At 41.1% G+C, this 21868-nt stretch overlaps 2 protein-coding genes across 2 annotated transcripts in view; one reads left to right on the top strand and one right to left on the bottom strand.

Moving 5' to 3' along the window:
• Positions 1-1634: 1634 nt before the first annotated feature.
• pusl1 (pseudouridine synthase like 1) lies at positions 1635-10407 on the bottom strand (the record flags this gene model as incomplete). Its single annotated transcript, XM_083892962.1, has 8 exons — positions 1635-1699; positions 1986-2148; positions 3271-3325; positions 4904-5074; positions 8469-8618; positions 9233-9420; positions 9963-10017; positions 10352-10407. 8 exons carry the CDS (start codon positions 10405-10407, stop codon positions 1635-1637), a joined length of 903 nt encoding a protein of 300 aa, XP_083749088.1.
• A 1137-nt stretch (positions 10408-11544) lies between these two features.
• Positions 11545-21868, top strand: part of LOC310929930 (arf-GAP with coiled-coil, ANK repeat and PH domain-containing protein 3-like) — a gene marked incomplete at its 3' end in the record, with an annotated part of 86460 nt that continues 76136 nt past the window's right edge. The window contains exon 1 of the mRNA XM_083892799.1: positions 11545-11616. Within this exon, the coding sequence (XP_083748925.1) occupies positions 11570-11616 (47 nt within the window). The 5' untranslated portion in view covers positions 11545-11569. The remainder of the gene's footprint in view (positions 11617-21868) is intronic.

The following is a 21868-nucleotide window of genomic DNA, read 5'->3' as shown; positions in this document are numbered from 1 at the left end:
AAGTTTCAAGGAACAGCAACTTGAATGAATGTAACTAAATCATGTAAACTGTATAAGCTCCTGTTGTTTCTTACCAAAATCAAAAAGAGTGAAGTTGGGTATGTTGCTCCAAGTGTAATCATTTATGATTGTTACTGAACTGGTGGTGGTCGAGTTTCAAGGGTCTATGCAAACTTCTCAAACCTGTGACAGCTCTGTAATCACATGACACAAAAAACAAAAAAAAATTATAATAATGAATCCTCAAACAACCTCAACTTTAGCATCAGGGTGTGTATTTTGTTAAATGCCAATAATGTCTCTCTAGAGTGATAATACACTACTAACTCCAATTCATGCTCACTTCTGATTTCTGTCTTTAACTGGTAATTAATCAGCCAAGTATACATTTTCACCTGTTATTTGTCATTTTAAAAACTATCATGGCCACGATCAGAAATATCTGCTCTCCCCTTCACCTGTGCTCATGAAGGTAAAACTAATTTTAGTTCCAAATGTGGCCATTAAGTTCTGACGTGATCGGTTTCCTTTTGTCAGTGGTGTTAACACAATCTTTTCAATCAGGGTCTCGACTTGAGCTCAGCTCCCTTCTTCACCCAGGCTGTGCTGTTTTTAGGGATTATAAGTTTTAAAAAACATAACTACTCAATGCTTTCCTCAAGTGCATTATATATACATTTGCTTTTTGTTACTGATATACTCAGATATTCTTGAAACCAAATGCTGAATTCACTTGAGGACCTATGCCAATCAGATTCACTGTGTTGCTCTAACACGGAATAGTAAACATGTACTTGTGTACATATTTAAAATTTTTAGGTAAAATAGTGACTGAACTATTGACAGTTTGTCACTTCTAAGAAGTGCAAAAAAAAACAAAAAAAAAAACGACATTCCTCATGAGGTTCAATTTTGACAGACACGCAGCACTTCGAATATGATGAGTTGAAACCCGTTGCATTGCAGGATGACTGGATGAAATGAATCTTGTGCGTTTGATCAAAGTGCTGGAACATTAAGGGCAGTGATTGGTCAGTCTGAACCTTATTTTGAAACCTCATGTGGCTCACAGAGCGACTGCCGGCGGGAGTCTGGTTTTAACGGACTGTTTATGGACAACTTGCCGTAACGTCACTCCACTCACTGAGCAGGCAAGCGAGTGTGAAAAGCGGTGTGTGCGTTTTATTTGGACATTTGGATGTAAACATGAAATATGAGCGTGTGAGTTTGTTGATATGTAATGAAAATGCCACTGTACGAGAGCCATGGACACAGGGAAGAACTTAACTCTCCTCTCCACATGTATACTCTGAGAATTGTGAGAGCCTACAACATCCAGTTCACATGTATAAATACACAAACACACAGATGTAGGAGTAAAAACTGCCTAACCAGGCTTAAAGCAAGTTGTCTGTTGTTACCTGAGGGTCGTGTGTGTGTGGTTATCTGTAGCGGAGCTGCATTCTTGGACAGTTGTATCTTCATAATGTTGAATTAAAAAGAACATATAGATGTACGTCTGTAGTGTGGAGCTTATTTTTATGGAACAGGATTCACAAGGAAGCCGCTGTGATACAAATATATAAACAAAAGTTTATTATATACAGTCTTTTCATGAATATTGTTGTGTCCATTTAGTCCTCAGGGTTCCCAGTGGAGTCAAGTTGCTCCTTCGATGTTTGTTGTGAAAGCTGCAAATCTGAGGAAGAAGAAAATACATCTGAATGATTTACTTAAAGTAGAAGAATGACCAGGATGTTAAACTGATTCTGATGTGTCACATTTAAAAACATTCGGGATGTAAGGGTTTGAATCATTTGACGTATAGCAGAAAATAATCAAATGGCTGGATCAATTCCGCTTAGCTTCTTCAGTTTCAGGTTTTGTACAAGCCCAGCCTGACCCATTGGGTCCCAGAGCCATTATTAATGTGATTGGGGACGCCTCTCTTTTCCTGTTTGAACACAGACACAATGCCCCCTCACCTTCATCTCTGTAGTCCACTCTGGTGAGGAAGAGGCCGTGAGCTGGAGCAGCCATACCCGGTTGGTACGCTAAAGGGTCCTGAGCCTCCAGCAGGTCCTTGACCTGGGACACTGAGAGCTGTCCCTGACCCACTGCCACCAGGGCCCCCGTCATCCTCCGCACCTGTACCACAGAACCACAGAACGTGTTGTGATACCAACATACTGTAAAGTCAGATATGTTGTGAATAATCCTCACTAATGGATCCACATATTTCAGTCATCTCCAGCAGATGGCAACGCCATCACAGAAATAAACTCACCACCCACAAAGACCTGCTGAAGTTTACGGCACAGGAATGAAGAAGGTGATGAAATGACTTGGTGCCAGACAGGCACTGGTGTGAGTGTTTCCAGAAACTGCTGCTTTTCACAGACACACACACACACACACACACACACACACACACACACACACACACACACACACACACACACACACACACACACACACACACAATCTCTGGGGTTTACAGAGAACGATCTGAGAAGGAGGAAATATCCAGGACAAAGCAGTTCTCTGGGTGAAAATGCTGGTCAACAGTTGCTCAAATAACCACTTATTACAACCAGAAATCTGCCTCTGAACAAACACACAACAACAACCCTGAAGCTGCTAAGAACTGAGCTGATGAAAACTGGACAGGAGAAGATTGTAAAACGGAGCAGTTTTCTGTAGTGAGCTGTAGGCGACTTCACCTAGGAAGCTTCTTCAGAAGATGACTATGACTATATTGTCTGGGCTGATGACTCTTGGGTTCTGCTGCTATGTTCTGAACGCCTGCCTCTATCCTGCCTTCACAAAGCTCAAATCATAGCAAATTGTTTTCCTGAACATGACAATGAGTTCCCTGGGCTCAGACGGCCTCCATTGTCACCACATCTCAGTCCAACAATAGAGAACCTTTAATGGGAGATTCACATCGCACATGTGCTGCTGATAAATGTGGTTTAAACTCTCCCAGGAACATCTCCAGCACCTTGTTGAATCAAAGCAGTGAAGACTCGAGGAAGCTCTGAAGGCAAAAGGTGTCCACAACAGTGTCCACAACAGCTCAAGCAAGGTGTGCCTAATAAAGTGAGTTGCACAATATCAGTGGTGAACGGTTGGATATTTTCAGGTTCAGGTTTTATGTCGTCAGGCTATATAATCCTTATTTATCATGTATATTTGTTTTTCCAGATATCCCCAGCGGGTGGCAGCACAAACACAGAAATAGAATAGCATTTAAAAGGGAACACACACCTGCCTGTAGAGGAAAGATCTGCTCCTAAATGTCAGTTCCCACAATGGGATGTCCCTGAAAGAGAAACAAATGGTAAGTGCACAGTATATACTGTATTTTCTGTGTATACAAATACAAATATACAGTTATTTGTTTATTTATTTGTGCCGTCTGCAGAATATCATGACATATAACTTCAAATCTAAGTGTCACTTCACTGGAAAGCAATCTGTAGTTTTCCCCTTGATTATTTGTTTGGTTCATAATATGTCAGAAAATGTTGAAAGATGTCAAATGGTGTTTGCCAAACCCCTTGAAATTATTCAGTTTTAAAGATTTCTTTCTTATAAGGAGCAAAGAAACCAGACAATATTCACATGTAAGAGGCTGAAACTGTATTGACTATTTAAAATATTAGAATCAATTTCTTTATCAAACCCAAATCTGAAACTGAAATGGCTCTTTTCATCTCCCGTCTCATGTCTGTCATGTGTGTCCTCTTTAAACAGTTCTTTTGTTAAACGTCTCTATAAAGCCTCCTGTCACTGTGTGGACAGCGCTCCGGGCTGATGTGACATTCATTCTTATGCCAGACATCAGATAAAAAGACGCTCATTTAAATGTCTGCCACTGCAGCTGAGGCCCAACAGGATTATATGTGATGCTTGACACTTTTATTTATTTATTTATTTTGTTTTCACAGCAGTCCCTCCCCAAAATAATCTTACTGACTTGATATTTTGGGGATAAAGGAGAGAACAGGCTCAGAGGAAGAATTGGGTCAAATGCAAATTTTTTTACTCAGAGCTTGCTGACGAGTGCAGAGACGAATTTATACAGCGGTGCACACATTTAAAGCTTGTGCAGGGACTCTGGTGAGGGACAATGTCTTTAGATGAGGCTGGAGACAGTGTTCTGTGTCTCATATTGAAAATGACAGGACAGAACAAGAGCAGTTAGACAGCACTTTCTCGATCTGTATTATCGTCTTACATAAGCATGACAAAATTCATCCTGATCTGTTAAGATGTCGCTGAGATATACACTATCTGAACTTGTTAAATGTAGGGTATCCGTGGGGTCTTGAAAAATAATCATCATCTTTTTCTCTTCCCATCCACAGACTATATAGAAAAACATCATCTTACTATTGCAAAATGTACTCTTATTGTGAAGCCTCCAGATTTCATTTGAACATTGCATGTCAGTTTTTGAAACTGCAAATTCAGAGACCAGACACTGATTAGATGATACCAGCCGTCAATCACACCCATGTCGAATTACTATATGATGAAAGGTAGACTTGTTTTCCCATAGACTTCCATTCAAACGGAGTCCTTTATGTAGAGTTGCCCCCTGGTGGCTAAGTGCTGCAAGTGTGGCTTTACTTTTTTTGGTAAAGAGTCCTTTTATTGTCAGGTCATCAGGTCACTGTGGTACATGTTTTACACATATTACCTTTACAGTTTTGAAGTAAAAGTACGATTTGGTCCCACTCAACCGAATAATAACAAATGAACTGTTATGTAAATGTAAGATTCTGTCAACAGTAAATGCGTTTTTCCTGCTGCAAACCCACAGTTCAGCATGTTATAACCAACGACTTGTGGCCTCAATGTGATGAGTTTTGCTTGATTTTACTGTGTATCCCACCTGTGGAAGTGTGCGTGAGAGAAGGAGGTTCCCGGCCGGATGTCGACCACTTCCATGGTCTTGACAGGGTTTTTAAAAGGCATCTCGGAGCTGACCGCTCTGAAGCTGTTGAAGTTGTGAGTCCCGAGCAACAGAGAAGCAGCTTCTCGCATGGCTCCCATATCCAGCTCCCTGATGAGAGGCGAACAAAAAATATCTCAATATAGCTCAATGATGCCTCAGAGCCATAATTGGCATAACTTCTCAAATGCTGTAATGGTATAAAAACTCTCATCGTGGTTAATCAGCATTTACTCGCGAGTCACTGCACCTGGTTCTACACTACTGCCTTTGATTTGCTGGTGAGTGGTAAGTCCAGGAAATGAATGTAAGTCAATGTAATGTCCCCTGAAGTCATGGAAACCAGACTGTGTGTGTATACTTGTGAGGACCAAAAAAAAAACTATAAAACACATGATGTGAGGACATTTTGTGAATGAGTTTAACCACTTCTTCCCTGACCCTCTTTTTGGAGTCCCTGCTTGAAAATGACATGCCCAAACTAAATAGAGTAAACCTCTGCAGGTACAAGCTCTATGTGGATTACCGTGGTATCAAAATGAAGATAACACTTGTGAGATTCCACCAGAGGTGTACGTTTCACTGTAGATGCCACTGTGTCAGAGTAAATGTACATGGAACACAGCATAACTGAAGGATTTTTTTCTCTCACCTAAAAGAAATATTGCATTTTAAAGCAAATATCACCTTTAAAATATGCAGTAGGAGCTTAAAAACACATGGAGGTCATGTAACAACATGTGGACATGAGCTGTGCAAAGTCTGATGCTGCTGAAATGAAGCAGAGTGAAATTACAGTGGTTTTATTAAAGAGATGTCTGGGCGTCCTCACTTTTGGCACAGCTTGGCACCATCTGTGCCAGTTGAGATTTCTTAGTTACCAAATTATTAAAAACCCATTTAATTTTATTTATATGTCACTACAGGTCTAAAAAGAACTTGTTTTGTAAATGGATGCTCCCTGTGCGGTGCGTAATAACAACTCTGTGACTCTGCAGCGTCTTCTGTTACACAGCGCCATAGCTCTGGCTTACCTTGGTCAATTAGGGTGATTGACAGCTCGTTTTAAACCTCTAAACTGGTAGAATCAGACCCCGGTCTGAATCACTTCATAAGTGAGTCAAAAGGACATAAATGCATATGATGCATTTGTGCGGACATTCGCCCTTCTCTAATCAGAACGATCTAATGTCGCTCTGTAATGATCAATCAGACCGGGATTTGTTCCCAAAGCATGCTGGAAAGTGTAGTTCTTCATTAGATGTGGTTTTGTTCCGGTGGAAATAATTTGTTTTGATAAACAGCAAAGGTAAGACAACATTTCTGCTTTATTTTGGGGCTGGATCTGTGAATCTTGGTCGTAGAGTGATAAAAATGGTACCGCTGGAATCTGTAGATTCTCCGCTGTCCAGTCAACAAGTGTTTTTTTTGTTTACATAATCACGCTGACGCTCCGGTGCCACTTTTCAATGAGTGCGCTGTGACGTTTTTTTTCCGCTCCTGCTGTTTGATCCATCGGTGGTTTATATGAGCTTTTAGCTGAGTCTCTGACCTTTCTGTGGGTATGCAGCATGTCTGTGTTTGTTAAAGTTAGACATGGTTTTATGACGCTTTTGTCGATGCGTCTGACGCCGTTGCCCCCGATCCCGGGGGTTAGAATTTGGCAAGGCAGTTACCAACACATTTTCCTGTTGGGTGACAAAGTCAGAAGAGATCATTTTTTATCACTTTACACGCAAAGTGTAGGAAAACCCACTTTCCCAGACGTTGCATTATTGTGAAATTATAAAGAAAATAAACCTGTGTGAACGATGAGGTTTTGTAATGTGGTTAGAGCTAGTTAAAGGCTTCCGAGATCCTGCTTTCAACAATTATTTATGTCGTATGAAATTTCCCAGGCCAACGTGAGCGAGCAGAGTGTCGACAATCGGCAAACTGAAAACAGGGTCAGATTAATGCACGTCCAAAATGAATAGTTCATATTTTTTTTTTGCAGTGGGAAAGGTGGCGTGAGAGGGTGAGGAGGGAAACGCAGATCAAAGAGAGAATGGAGAGAAGCTGCTGAGGCAGAGACGCTGGAGGATGAGCTGCAGCTTAAAATGAGAGAGAGAGATAACGAAGCAGAGACACTAGAGAGAGAGAGAGTCAGGATAATGTGTGCGGGTCGTTCTCTGCATGTCTAAAAGCCTGCAGCTCATCTTGCCCTACTTCCCACCCCCCCAAAAAAAGAAGTGAAGGCAAATGCTCATACATACGCTCTCTTTAATGACTGACTTTATGTTCCCTCTTGTCCAACTGTAGTGAAAAGAACATCGTCTGAACCATGAAGCTCTGTCTCTTTCCCCACTTCATCGTCCCAGTCTCTTTTCTCTCCTGCCTTTTCCTTTGTTTGTTTTTGGTTTGTCGATTCACATAAAAGACTACTGTGTTTGACTTGCCCTCATTTGTATTTCCACTGTGGTGTGTGTGGATTATTCATGTGTTTACTGTGCCACTGTTTCTGCAAGGCTTGGCACGAGCTTATTGAGGGGACATCTGTTTGAGAGCTCATGTATGTGGACCCCTTTATTAGACTGGCATTTTGTCTGATCTGCTTTTGATAAATTTAAGGGACAAAATTCACACAAAATGAACACTGAAGACTCACCTTTTTTTAAACCCATAATTCGGTTGAAACTATGGTTCAAAGGTGGGCCTTAAAAAACCCATTTGAATTCATAGTACACAGCCTAGCAGCAGAAGGTGCTTGGATCCATTTTGAATGTCCTTGTGGCTCTTGTTTACAGTGAAAATGTACAATCACGACACAAAAGCATCCGATAAAATGGCACCTGGAAGTAGTTTGTATTCTACACCATATATGACAAAGTCACAGACAAATAAACCAGCTTATCACCCGCTAGCTTAGCCGTTAGCTCCACCCATGCAGCAAAGAGGGAACCACAAAAAGACAGTGAACGAGTGTTAAAGCTCATGTGACTGATAGCTAAAGTAATATGTTGTCATGTTTTTGTTAATGTATTTGGTGTTCTACACCATATATGACAAAGTAACAGGGAAATATACCTCACATGACTCAGTAAAAGTAATAATATATAATAATGGTTTGTGTGAAAGTATTTTATCTTCTGTGCCAGAGTAACAAACCAGCTGAGTCATCTGTTAGCTTAGCTGTTAGCTCCACCCAGGCAGCAAATAGGGCATCACAGAAAAACATATACATGTAATACAATGTATATAACGTAATACATGCTGTCATGTTTTTGTGAAAGTACGTCATGTTCTACACCACAGATCAAAAACAAACCAGCTGAGTCACCTATTAGCTTAGCTGTTAGCGCCACCAATGTGAGGCGGCAAGTGTTAAACCTCACATGACCAACAGTGTAAGTTAAAATAATGTCATGTTTGTGCGCGTGTGCGGCAGAGGGGATACCTAAGTAACTCTGAAGGAATGGTGTGTGTCACCTAACATTCAGCTCTACTGAGGACACAGATAACTCACGTGCTGCGGAGGCTCCAGCACAGCTTTTGATCAGTGAGGGGAAGGAGGCAGGCACGAGAGAGACCCAGGGAGATCCGGTAGACGTAGGTTCGAGACTTAGCACGGAAACGGGCATGGAAGTTATCCGGCACACGGTGGGCAAGGGTTACCCTGGAAAAGTAAAACTACCATCAATTTTAAAGAGAAAATGTCAGAAAAAAATGTTATAACTAGTAATTTCTCATCTATAGCTCTGTTAACCTGTGTGTGTGTTGTGGACAGTGATAGAAAGTAGGTTACATTTCTAAGGGAGGAGATTTTATTTTTAACTTTATTATCAGGCAATTAACCTCATATAACAAAAGAGTAAGTCTAAAAAATTTTTTTTTTTTAGCTCCGTTTTGCTGCTCAGCAGTTTCCCCTTATGGGAAAAGGCCTTTTCATTTCACATTAAATGAGGTCAATTGTGTGAAGGTGAAGGCCGAGCACATGAGATAAGTTTTATCTACTCACAGTCTTCAACATATTGTACTGTAATTTTAATTGGAACAATAGTGTTGTCTACATAGTATTATTTATTTACCCCAATTTAAGGATAAGGGTTCAAATTGTATTTTTTCGAGGCATTTATTGTTGTAATGATTAAGGGTAAAGTAAGCGGTTAGGGAATGCCTGATGCCTATGAGTGTATAGATGTTTTCATCTTTAACACTTTATTTAATATATATTTCCCAGCTTTGGGATCAATAAAGTACACCTGTCTCTACTGATGACTTTGGTCTTACCGGATCTGTTCTGTTCCGAGGTGGTAATTCAGGGCCTCGACAAGAATGTCCTCAGTGAATGGCGGCTTGTTGTTTGTGCGCTGAATGTCAAAGTGGGCAGAGTTACAGAGGGCATGGACACCCGAGTCTGTCCGGCTGGAGATGGTCAGAGACACAGGGTTGAGGGGCTTCAGTTTCCTCACTGCATCCTGCTCACGAATAACAAGATTATCAGAGAAGAGATTTATTAATGAATGCCAAAAGTGAACGACATAACTTGTTTATTTAAAAGCCACATCCTATTATTCTATTACTGTATTTTTGTTTTCACTTATTACTGTCACTGCGTTTGTGTTAATTGTTCTGTTCTTGATTTGTCTACGTACTCTACTAATAAAAAATGTAAGTCATACATTTTGGAAGAAATTTATACTTTTATATTCTGTACTTTACATTTTCCAATTACATTTCTGAAGAAACATGACTTACTGTACATATTATATTGTAAAAATTATTTCATCATTTGACAGTGACGTAGAATGACAAACCACAATATTTGGCACACCTGATCGACTACTTGTATATCTAATCGACCAATCACACGGGTGCTTTTGGACAACTATTTGTAGGGCATACAAGCTGTTTACATCAGAAATAGTTTTACAGAAAACAAAGCAAAGACCGTTACTCATTTAATTGTGTAATACACATATAATAATCTTATTTTAATGTTTGTATCTGCAAACCTCACCTCCAAATGGTCCAGGACCCCTTGTCTGTGCAGCTGAGGTACTTTGGCTGCACCACTGCAAAATGAACACAAAGTGCTTCATATAAAAATAAAGGCAAACACACACACATACAAAGGCCAGAATGTCTCATTAAAAAGAGGAGCTCAGGAAACACCATGTCATTTTTGTTTGAGTTAATATATAGAAATGTATATTAACAATACATCCAATAAAACCCAAATGACACAAGAGATGGGCAGAATAATAACACACTGAATTAAAAACGGTTATAACTAAGCAAACCCGATTAAAATAGTAGCAAACATATACATACATAACTAATAATGGTTTATACCATTGAACTTAAGTTGCACTGAAATGTTAAGTCTCGTCATGCTGTGTAACTTACCTGTATTTAGTTCCAATGTACTGAAAGAAGATGAGGTATCGCGTGCATGACTGCATGGTTCCTCCGTGAACACAACACTGAGACGTGACAGTAGACTGTCGTTAAAATAGTCTAACTGTGATTTAACAAACGCTCACTCACTGCAGTTCTGTGTTTGTATGCTTTCACAAGTCAACTCACTGACTCTCACCTCGAAACTAACCCGAAGCGTTCCTTCACGTGTTTGAGGTCGGACACATAAACCAGGAACACACATGCAAGGGCAGGAGGCGGGACCCGCTTTTCCGCAAAGGCTCACGGTTACATTTGTAGTCCGAAAGGCACAATTCAGGGCCGGAAACTATTATTTATTATATGAATATAATACTAGATAAAGTGAATGTAAAAAGGTAAAAATAGATATTTATCATTATAAAGGAAATGATATGTGTCCTTATATCAAGAGTGATATTGTTTATATGTACTATCTAAGGCTTCAACAATTATTCTATGAATCAATTATTACTGTAATTCTGCTCCCAATATGAGGTTTGTGCCATAGCTACACTACATTAACAGCATTGGTAATGATCAAAATCTTTTTTCTATGTTTCTGTAATGGTTAAATTATATTTTAATGCTGTCATTTTCAAATGTACTGTTTTACAAAACCCCCCAGAAAAAATAGTATTGTTATTTATTGATTAAGATGTACTCACCGTATTACTTAGTTATTAACTTGCATTCCTGAACATAAACATGTGTTTGTGTTGGAATGTTATGCTTGATGAATTGCTCAGAGAAGCCCAGTGAGCCGGCTCATATTTGGGCATAAAAGGTGAATTCAGTTTGTTATTTGCAAAATATATAACAATGACATTTTTATTCTGCCTAATAAATATGTACATTTCATTTCCCTCCGTTTCAGTGCTTCAGGTCGTCGCCAGTCGGCGCAGTCCTCTCCTTTTTCAGTCTCCACCTCTGGTTTCCTCCACGCTGCAGCTACGCCTCCCTCCTGTCTGTGTATCGGCAGCAGCAGCAGTGAGCGTAGTAGTAAAATCTGCCTTCCTCACAGTCAGTTCGCATTTTGTGTCACGGTGTCACCGGGAGAAGGAGAGAGGAGCGACAGACTGCTGCTGCTGCGCGCCTGGGCCAAACCACTCTCTAAATCCACGCGACGCGTCGTTGCGGGCTATGACATTGGCGCTCTGAAGTGGGAATACACGAGAAAACGCAAAAATGACGGTGGACTTTGAGGAATGTATCAAAGATTCACCCAGATTCAGGTGAGACTGCTTCTGTCTTCATCACAGCGGTGCGCAATAATGGCACACCTTCTTTTACGCATGATTTTTCTCTGTGACACTGAACGTTTTCTTCTCATGCTGAGTATGTGTCTACATCAACAGGGTATGTGTCTGAATTCACCCATGTGCTCAGTGACAGGATGGCGGTTATTGTATTTTTTTTAATAAATCTGTTTTTATCTTTATTTTATTCATTTTTTATTATTATTCAACATCACTACAATATGCATGTTTCGTCACTTGGTTGATTGCAATGAAATACAATAAAACGTGTGTTTTGTTTGTGATAAAGGCAGACGTGTGTGTGTGTAGCTGATTTTTGAGTGTGGGTTGGATGTGAGAGGAGGGACAGTCGAGCACAGCCAGGGTCCATTTTCTGGAGTGTGAAAGATGTCAGTGATTTACATGTTTTATTCAAACCATCTATTAAATATCACTCCCTTTCAGCCCCTGCTTACATCATGAGAGTGTTTTCGTGATCCTCACGGGTGTATGAATGAGTGTTGGCATACATGTTAGGTGCAGTCTCCTCATGTGTTCATGTAGAGGAGGCCCTGCAGTCACCTGGTGTGTCTCTGTGGTGCAGCAGCAGCAGCAGCAGCAGCTGTGGTGGTGGTGATGATGCTGGCTGACTCTCTCGGCAGGGATGGAGTTTGTATCCTGGGCATTTATCCAGCTGCTTGGTCCTTTGCCCGCCTGCTGGAGCGTTGTAGACACACTCAGTCCACGTGCCAGTCTGGCTGCTCTGCTGTGCAGCAGATCAGTGGGAAACTACAGTAGATCCTAGCAGCCTTCAGGCCAGCGATCCCCCTCCTTAATGTGTCAGTTAGATGTGCAGCAAATGTGTGATCGGTGTGTCGCATAGTATGAAAAGAACTGTTTATATGTATATAAACAGATGGATATGTCTCATGTCAGTGCGTTTATGTTAAACGTTTGATTTTAATCAGACTATGACAATAATTAGGTTTTATTAATGTCATGTATACACACTTAGTCTGACTAAAATCAAGCTAGTCTTAGTCGGACTAACATATCGATAATGCGAGTCATAGTGCGATTACTTCTTGGGGTTTTGCGCATACAGCAACATTTTCTCTCGGTCTTTGACCTGGATTTAGTAGGAAATGACTTATGATCTGCAGTACTGCTGCTGGAAAAGAACACGGACAATACTTTAACCACAAGAGTCACATTCAATGTAATTTGTATCACGATTAACATGTACTGCAGCACAGCACGATTCATCTCACCATCCATCTCTCCGTTCACTGTTTTTCTGTAATGTAAAGGTCAACAGGTAACTGATACGTCAGACATACATGGCCAATATATCAATTTTCTCCTCCGCATGTGTACTCGGACTACAGCCATAGCTTGATTAAGCTGTGCGTGTAAACATACTGTGTTGTTTAAATGTAACTGGTGGACTCACACACTCTGGGTTGTGTTGCATGAAACCGTGATTCCCAAAGACTGGGTCGGGACCCATAGATGGGCCGTGGGAGATTTTTGTTTGACAAGTCTAAATTGAATGAGTTAGTTTTAGTATTTGTATTATTTAGGTCCTTTGTGTATCCCATGGCCAAGTGGAAAAGGAACTTGGCTTGTAACTGAAAAGGTTGTCAGTTCGAGTCCCCACAAGGTACCCAGTCCCCATTGTTCATTAGGAGACGAGACTCATACGTCCATGGATTTTAACAACATGGCTTCCTCCCAAAATGGCGTTGTTTCAAATCCGACTGTTGCATGACGGGATTCCGGGATTCAGCTCCTAGATCTGCACTGGTGCCTTCCACTTGTAATTAAAAGTTCTGAGTTCATGGTTGGAGGAGGTTTTAATTTGAGCGCTCCTCACTTTGGATTTCCACCTCGGAAAGTTGGAGCAACTTTAGCCCCCAAGATGGCTGCTGCTTGCTTTAATAGTGAAAACACTGCACTTCTGACGTATTTGTTTCACAATAAATCAATTCTACACATAGAGCTGTTGAATTGTTTATCTGTGGATGTGTTAAAACGCTTTGTTTGTGTGTGCAAAATCCTGAGAAAGAGCGTTTTTATCAGCTGGTATTGCTAATCGGCTAACGGTGGCTTACCTAAAATACCTTTCCCTCCATTTTCCCCCCAGACTTCTTGTCTGGAACAAGGTGAACACAGAGGTGATGTCAATTCTGATGTCCAACTTCCAGTGGAAATGGAACAAGAGCTGAACAATTAATCAAAATGTTGTCATCGCAATGCGGCACAATATTTGTTCAAGCCAAAAAATAAGCCGAAATAAGCTACAAATTATTTTACATACAGACTGAACAAACATCTTGGTTTTGCACAGATCTGCTAATTTCATGTAACACAGTAATCACTTAAAATATGTTTTTCAATGAAAATGAGAATGAATTAGGTCAAAATGACCATCGTTCAGCCCTGCTTCTTATTATGTGTTTCTCTCTGTGTTATCTCGTTGCTTCCCTCCTCCTCTCTCGGTCCAAACTCTTGTCCTGTTTGCTGAACTTGACAAATATACATGTCCACAGACACAACTACAGTCAGCGTTTTAGAGTAAGCAGGCAGACGAGTGTGGCCAACAAAGAGGAGCCTGAGCGAGGCAGACGTTCATCTGGCTGCTCCTCAGTGCTGGTGAATGGCCGGGAGACGGAAGGTCACAGGAAGAGAATCAGCGCACATTCAGACACTTCCCCCTTTTTTATGCCTGGTTCACTTTCCCATGATCTTTTGAGGGACTGTTATTTGGGAAAATACCGTCACTGTAAAAAAGAAAAAAAGAAAAAAGGGAAGCTAATGTGTCGTTAAATTGATTTTACAAGCAACAGGGAAAGTGTAAGGTTGTGTAATACAGTGACGATGGTGACGATGAGAATAATACTTTCCTTTGCAGACGTGCATGTGATGATTTCAGTGAATCTGCACACACACATCACTCCGTCAGTCATGACTCTTCCAGCTTTGATCAAGCTTTTGATAGGGTGTTTACTCGCAGCATGAGTGACCTTGTTTTTCATGTAATATTTCACAGGTTTTTGATCATATTTCGACACATTCATGTTTTCACTTTGGTTTCCAACCGCTCCGGACAGTCTGCTTAATTTTTTTGTTTCCATCTGGTGATTGTGTGAAGTCATGGTGTCATTTATTTTTGAGTTTCTAATCCTATAATGAGTTTAAGTTTGATTTGTTTTATGAACCAAATGAACTCAGTGAGCAAAAACGCTTCTGGCACAGATGCAAGAGGATGCTTTTCCAGCTCCGTCCCTGTCCTATTCTTCATTCATTCATTCATTCATTCATTCATTCATTGTCTACCGCTTAAAGGCCTCATTGTACTTTTCCAACTGCATAACGCGTTAACCGACTGCGTAACCACGGAGACCCATCGAGCCTTCATAGTTCTCCGTCGTGGTGCCGGATAGGCACTGCAATTTCCCGCCCGATCAGTAGGGGTCGCTACGCAAGGTTGTTGTGCTTCTGGCTACAGTGAGCAATGGCGTCCGAGAGAGAAATACTGTTGTTGTTGTTGCAGCTGAATAACATTGAAACAGTGGCCATTTCTCACATGAAATAAATATTTTTCTGTGTCCCGGAACGCAGCTTTAAGATCATTTGAGGCGAGAAATTGGCCATTTAGAGTCTAAACATGTGGTTTGTGTATTAAGATATGACATATTTATAGTTTGGCAGCGACGTTGTTGACGGTGATCAGCTCCGCCTCTGTGGACGCTTGGTGAGCACTGTGGGCAGGCACAGAGCAGCGTTAGCAGCGTTAGCAGCGTTAGCAGCGTTAGCAGCGTTAGCAGCGTTAGCAGCGTTAGCAGCGTTAGCAGCGTTAGCTCGGCCTGTCCAGTGGACCAATTAAGAAATATTCTGTGCAGCCGGAGACGACGGAGAGGCTCTCCGGCGAATAGAGGGAAAAAACGGAACTGCGGGTGTTCCAAAATCTGACCAAGGGCCGTGATTAGCCCACGGGCCGGACTTTGGACACGCCTACTTTTTTGAAAAAAGTGGGAGCAGTTCTGCTGTCAGTGTTAGACTTGTGTGTGTCAGGAAGACATAGTCATGGCCAGTATTGTCTGTTTTCCACACACACACACACACACACACACACACACACACACACACACACACACACACACACACACACACACACACACACACACACACACACACACACACACACACACACACACCCTCTCACAGCAGGTCCAAACTTGTGCCAGTGCTGTAAGTGTGTATGCATGAGTGGGTGAGCATGTGAAGGAATATTTAAGGTATGCCTTCATATTGCGAGCGCTCTTTCACACGTTTTCTGTTCACTTAACTTCCATTTTCCCTTAAAGGTGCCATATGTAAGAATGTGGCCAAAAACGGTTACGACATTCAAATTCAAAATACCGAGGTCTTTTAGGTTTTGTTTTTTGACGTAACTGGCAACCAGTGGTTGCTCGGCAGCTGAGACTCTACTGACTGCAACGATTGGTAGAGGGCGGTAGGTGGCGCCACATGCTAAAACATGATTTCAAAACATAAACATGATTTGCAGTCTGCAAAATATATATTTTTAATGCCAATATTTTGTCTGTACTGTTGTTGTTGGTGAGTTCAGTTTGTTATATGAACATTATTCCTGAGTCTCTGTGACATATTAGGAGGATTTTATGGCCAGTTGCTTTAGATTTATTACATAATGCACCTTTAACTTCCAATCATTTATTCGTCTGTCACCTGCCGCTTTCATTCATTTCACAACAATGACACAACCTGTGCACCTGCCTGGAAATGTTGGTGAATGGTTGTAATCTGATTCTTATCGTCTCTTATAAACCTAGTTCGAATTTTCACACCAGTTAAGTGAGGTTTTCATTTTGATGTGTTAGCACACGTTTACACTGAGGTCATCACTATAAACCAAAACCACTTGACTTTGATAAGCAGCACTGAGAGCAACACATTACTGTAAATGTTCCATTCCATTACTGTACAATTATCCTAAATAACCCCATAGGCAATGGTCCGCTGCTCCCTAAGGCAAGCATCGCACAATATTTATATTTAGTGTCTTCATATGAGTATTAATATGCTTATGTGGGTGTGAGCTGTTGCTAGGCAACTGCTCCTCTATAGGAGACAACTGAGAGCTTAGAGAGAGGACGAGGACAGTAAATGGAAGAATGGGAGAGAAGACGCTAAAGTGGCAACGATTAATCTGTTATCAATCGTAAACTACATTAATCACCATTAATACATTTTATTGGCAGCTTTTTAAAAGTGAATATCTTATGGTGTTTTTCTTCCTTTGTGTCCAGAACTATAGAAACCAAATTGCCATTTTCTGGAATTTTATGGTCCAAACAACTAATGGATGAATCAAGAAAATAATAATAACATAAGAAACACTGTCAATATTTCAAATTTCCAATAAGAGATTGTCGTGTATCTGTCAGTATTTACTGTTTTGGTATATTTTAGATCGAGCTTCCTCTGATGGTACTTAGAGGAAAATCAGAAATACTGTTCTACTGTATACCATGTGATCGGAGTGGAGCAAAAACCTCCTAGTTGCTGTAAACGAGCCGATAGAAATCCTCTTTTCTGACGGTGTTTCCCAGCCGTGAGACTTGAGACTCAAATCTCTCACCCAGAAGACAGAGTCTTGTGATTGGCCTGTATATTCAGCACACCCGCTCTCAGAAGAGCAGCTCCCCCTTATGGAACTGCTACTCATTATCAAAACATTGTTTTAACAGTGTTTAAAAATAGCTTCTTCACGACTCCCCGCCGCAGTCCCTTTTATGACTTTGACCCGGAGTCAGACCCAGAGTCAGAAGACACTGTCGCTCGTGGAACACCTCCACAACGTACGTTCTTCTTCTTCTGCGGTTCAATGTACGCAACCGGATGTGCCCGGACTAGTGCCCGGAGAAGGAGGATCTGCTGTTCAGGAGAACCGGTGTTTACGTAACCGGACCGGGTTTTTTCAGAGATCTGAGCCCGAGATTACAATAAAACAGAGCGTTCTCAGCAATGGCTGAACTGTTTGTTCAGAACCCACCAGGGCTTCTTAAACAAGGTAATGACGCAGATGAACACTAAAAAACAGCTTTAATTGGAACTTCTGCTCTAGGTCCGATTTAATCTAATGTCACTACACCAGTGTGTGAGGTATTATGTGAGGAAGAGGAGGATGATGACAGAGCAAATGATCTTATTGGGAATAAATCTGTCACCTGTGAAAAGTCTGTAGCTGACTATGCTCAACCTATTTACACCACTGTATTGAGGCATTAACGTGTTGAAAAGCCTCATTAACTGAGAATTAAGCAAGAGTTCAATCCAGATCATGATATGTTGTGATTTGGTGCGACGCAAGTGATATTAAACATTTCGATAATATTGAAGAAATACCTGTTTTACAGCAACTTGTCGAAACTCCAGTCTGATTTCTGGATTTAAACTGAACTGTTGTTATATAATATTCAGTATTTAATTGTGTCATATATGCCTCTGGCACTTTTTGTCTCAGGTCATTGAGTGTACACTCTTAGAAATAAGGGTTCCAAAAGGGTCCTTCTTCAAGGGCTGAGGGTCTACCTGGAACCATTTTCTACTGAAAAACCCTTTCCTGAAGAAAGGGTTTTTCAAGGGTTCTTGGTAACACTAATGGTTCCAAGAACCATTTTGATCCAGAGAACCTTTATAAAAAAGGTTCTACCTGGAGCCAAAAAGGGTTCTCCCATGAGGACAAGCCGAAGAACCTTATATGGTTCTACGTAGCACTTTTCTTTCTAGGAGTGTAGTTTTCTGATGTGGAGAACCAGCTGCACCTGTCTGCGTATATATATGTATACATAAATACACACACACACACACACACAGTATCCAGACTGAGTCTTTAAACCAAATTAACAACAGTGCAACACAGCCACATAAGCAGAATAATCAGGTGTCATTAATTACCTGTTGGACGGGATTGTGTTTGTGTAACCCTGAAACACGTTCAGGTCTGAACTTGAAATTTGCCAAACCTTACCTACATGTACGTATGTTATAACAATCATTTAAAAACACAATTTCATCACTTCAGGTTTGGGGTAGCGATGTCATATGAGAAATGCCACGTTATTGTTTTATTATAAAGAAATGCAGGGATATATTATACCATTTTCAAACTAACCTTCTCCGGTTACAGTCCAGACCTCCTCTCTGGTTACCATGGTTACTGGCAGAAGAAAAAAACTGATGAGAGGTCACAGCATGTCAGCTTTTAATAGAGTCACCTTTTAAGCACCAGTGTAAACAAAATAGATTCATTTACTCAGCAGTGTTCCTCATTTCATTGTATGCTGTGCTTACAAATACAATAAAGCTTATTCTATTTTTATCAAGTTCTAATTGCTTGTACTGCAAATCAGCAGAACATCTTATACACTTAATCATGAAATTGAAAGAGAAAATATGAACTTAAGTCAAAAGGTCAAGTTTGATTGAGTGAGGTAATGTTCCCCAGTGATTTCTGTTTTTGTGAACCAGGCTTAGAGCCTGAGGCTTGCTGTCACTAATGACATGGCTGCCGTCACGAAATGAAGGAAAAAAACTGATTTGAACCACTTGACAAAAGGCTTGCTTCAATCTTTAATATCTTGTGAATATGTTTGCTGCTTTATCAAATCATTAGGGAGCTTTTTGTTTCGCTGGAAACTCAAGTTTTAAAATGATAACCTTCCTGAACCGAAGTCCATAGAGAAATTTTTTAGCTCACAGTGACACAGGACCTGCTGGTCTTCTGCTGCCTTGTTTGGTTTATTTGTGTCACTTAGGTAGATCTGCATGAAGGATTTCAATCACAGAAATCCCAAGATAACATATTTTAACTTATTTATGGCAGCAGTGGATCAAGAAAACCTGTGTGCCGGCCGTGGGGTAAAATCACTGATTTTCGCTATGGACTTTGGTGCAGGAGAGTGAGGCGAGTTTACAAACTTAAGTTTAATGCTAGGAGGAAGCAACCTACATACTCTTAAGATATCATAGACTAAATGCAGATATTTAATTAAGCCTTTTGTTAAATTGCTAAAGAAAATCTGTTTTTCCTTGTGTCTCTGATAGCAGCCATGTTGTCAGAGACAGTGACACTTAAAACCACACATACGTCTAAACTAATCTTATAAAATGGAACAATTCTGAAAACACCTAATAAAAAGAAGCTTTTATCCCTCCCATTTCTGATTTCCTGCATTACTTTAAAACAGAGCCTCACTTATTGGCAGATTAATGTGATCATGTGATGCTTTAGATATCTTGAGATATCTGTCTGGCGCCCTGCTTTCTATTCCCCACCTGCATCATCATCATCAACATCATCTTCTTCATAACCTACAATCCTTTTACACACGTCACCACTTTGATTGGTCTGAGATAATGAGTTCTTTTTGGTCAAGTCGCTAATGTGAAATATGTAAAACTCAACCAGGCTGCCTTTTCTAGTCAGAGGAGTGGAAGCAGAGAAGCGGTTGCCATGGGTGACGATGAGTCCTTTGATGGGCCTGGCATCTACACAAGCCCCCATCTCACTCCAGGGTGTTAGTGTGTGTATGTGTCTCTGTGTGTGTGTGAGACAGAGAGAAAGAGAGACAGGCTAATATCTGTCCTCTTCATCACAGCTCCATACACAGCTGCTGTGTGTGTGCCAGCAGACAGAGAGACAGGGAGAGAGTACAGTATCATTATTCACAGTGTAAGGGAAAGACACATGGTCACCTTGAGAGAGTGCAGATTTACAGTAGAAAATAAATTGTGTTAAAGTGCAGAATTGAGTTGCTAGAGAAGGTCTGACTCTGATGTCCTGTGTGTTTTGTTAATGTGATGATGCCCAGAAAGTGTCTCAGTCGGATGACGATGGTATTAAATCCCAGCTTTTACCTCATCACCCCAATGTGAAAATTTCCTGTCACAATTGTCCAGACAAAAATAACTGTTATTGACAATATTATCGCAATAATTGTACAAATATGCTTTGCTTTCGGGCTGAAACAATTATTGGATTTATCAATTCTGATTTCTGATTTAGAATTTCCCATAAGGAGAATAATTTCATTGTTGTGTGCATGAATGCTTCTACCTGTGCTGTGACCTTGTCGTGGTGGAGAGGCTTGCGTGCTTCTATGATCCTGTGAGCTATACTGGAGGGAGCCTATGGCTCCTGGCAGGTTCAACCATACCAGATTGGTCTTGGGTGAGGAGCGAGACGAAAGGCAGCACCTGGTCCTCCAAGTTGGGGGTTGGGCGTGGCGCTAACAACGCCACCCCGTCAAAAAAAATAGTGTTACAGAAACTAAAATGAGAAATCCTATTGACATCAGGCCCATAGAAGACCTTGGCCACCCAAACTCTTCGGGTGGCAGTATGACCACTTCTGATGAAATCCGAAAGGAAGTCAGGAGTGCGAAAGAGGGTCTACTAGGGCCTAAAACCAAGATCCGCATTGGAGCATGGAGCGTCCGAACCATGTTTGAGAACACAAAATCCTCAGTTAGATCAAAAGGTACCACTTGGACATCCTGGGGATAAGTGAGAGTCACTGGACTGGCTCCGGTCGTCAAGCCCTGCATGATGGGTCTGTCATCCTCCATTATGGCCATGAGAACACCCACACACATGGTGTAGCCATCTTAATCTCCAAGGAGAAGGCCAAAACCCTGCTGGAATGGGAACCAGTAAGTGAAAGGCTGATCCGAGTACGCCTCAACTCAAAGTTCTGTAAACTCACCATCTTACAGTGCTATGCACCAACCAATGAGACTGAGGAGGAGGTCAAAGAAGACTGGTATGAACAACTACAAATGGCAGTCTCAAAGGTACCCCAACACGATGTTCTTCTCCTAACTGGCGACATAAATGCCAAAGTAAGAACAGACAATTCCAACAACGAGAGGGCAATGGGCAGGCATGGATGTGGCGAAAGAAACAACAATGGCGAACGCCTTGTTGATTTCTGTATGAACAACAACCTGGTCATCGGCGGTACCATCTTCCCACACAAGAATATCCATAAGATCTCATGGCAGTCACCGGAGTGTCAAGGCATGTGGCATAGATGCTATTCATTCTAAGATGCTCAAGGCCGACATTCCAACATCAACACGAGTGCTGAAGGACCTATTCCAAAACATTTGGAACAGTGACACCATCCCTGAAGACTGGTCCAAAGGTCTTATTGTCA

The sequence above is a fragment of the Microchirus variegatus genome (assembly GCF_963457635.1).
Source record: "Microchirus variegatus genome assembly, chromosome: 7".
Classification (NCBI taxonomy): Eukaryota; Metazoa; Chordata; class Actinopteri; order Pleuronectiformes; family Soleidae; genus Microchirus; species Microchirus variegatus.
This window is presented reverse-complemented; position numbering and strand designations above follow the sequence as displayed.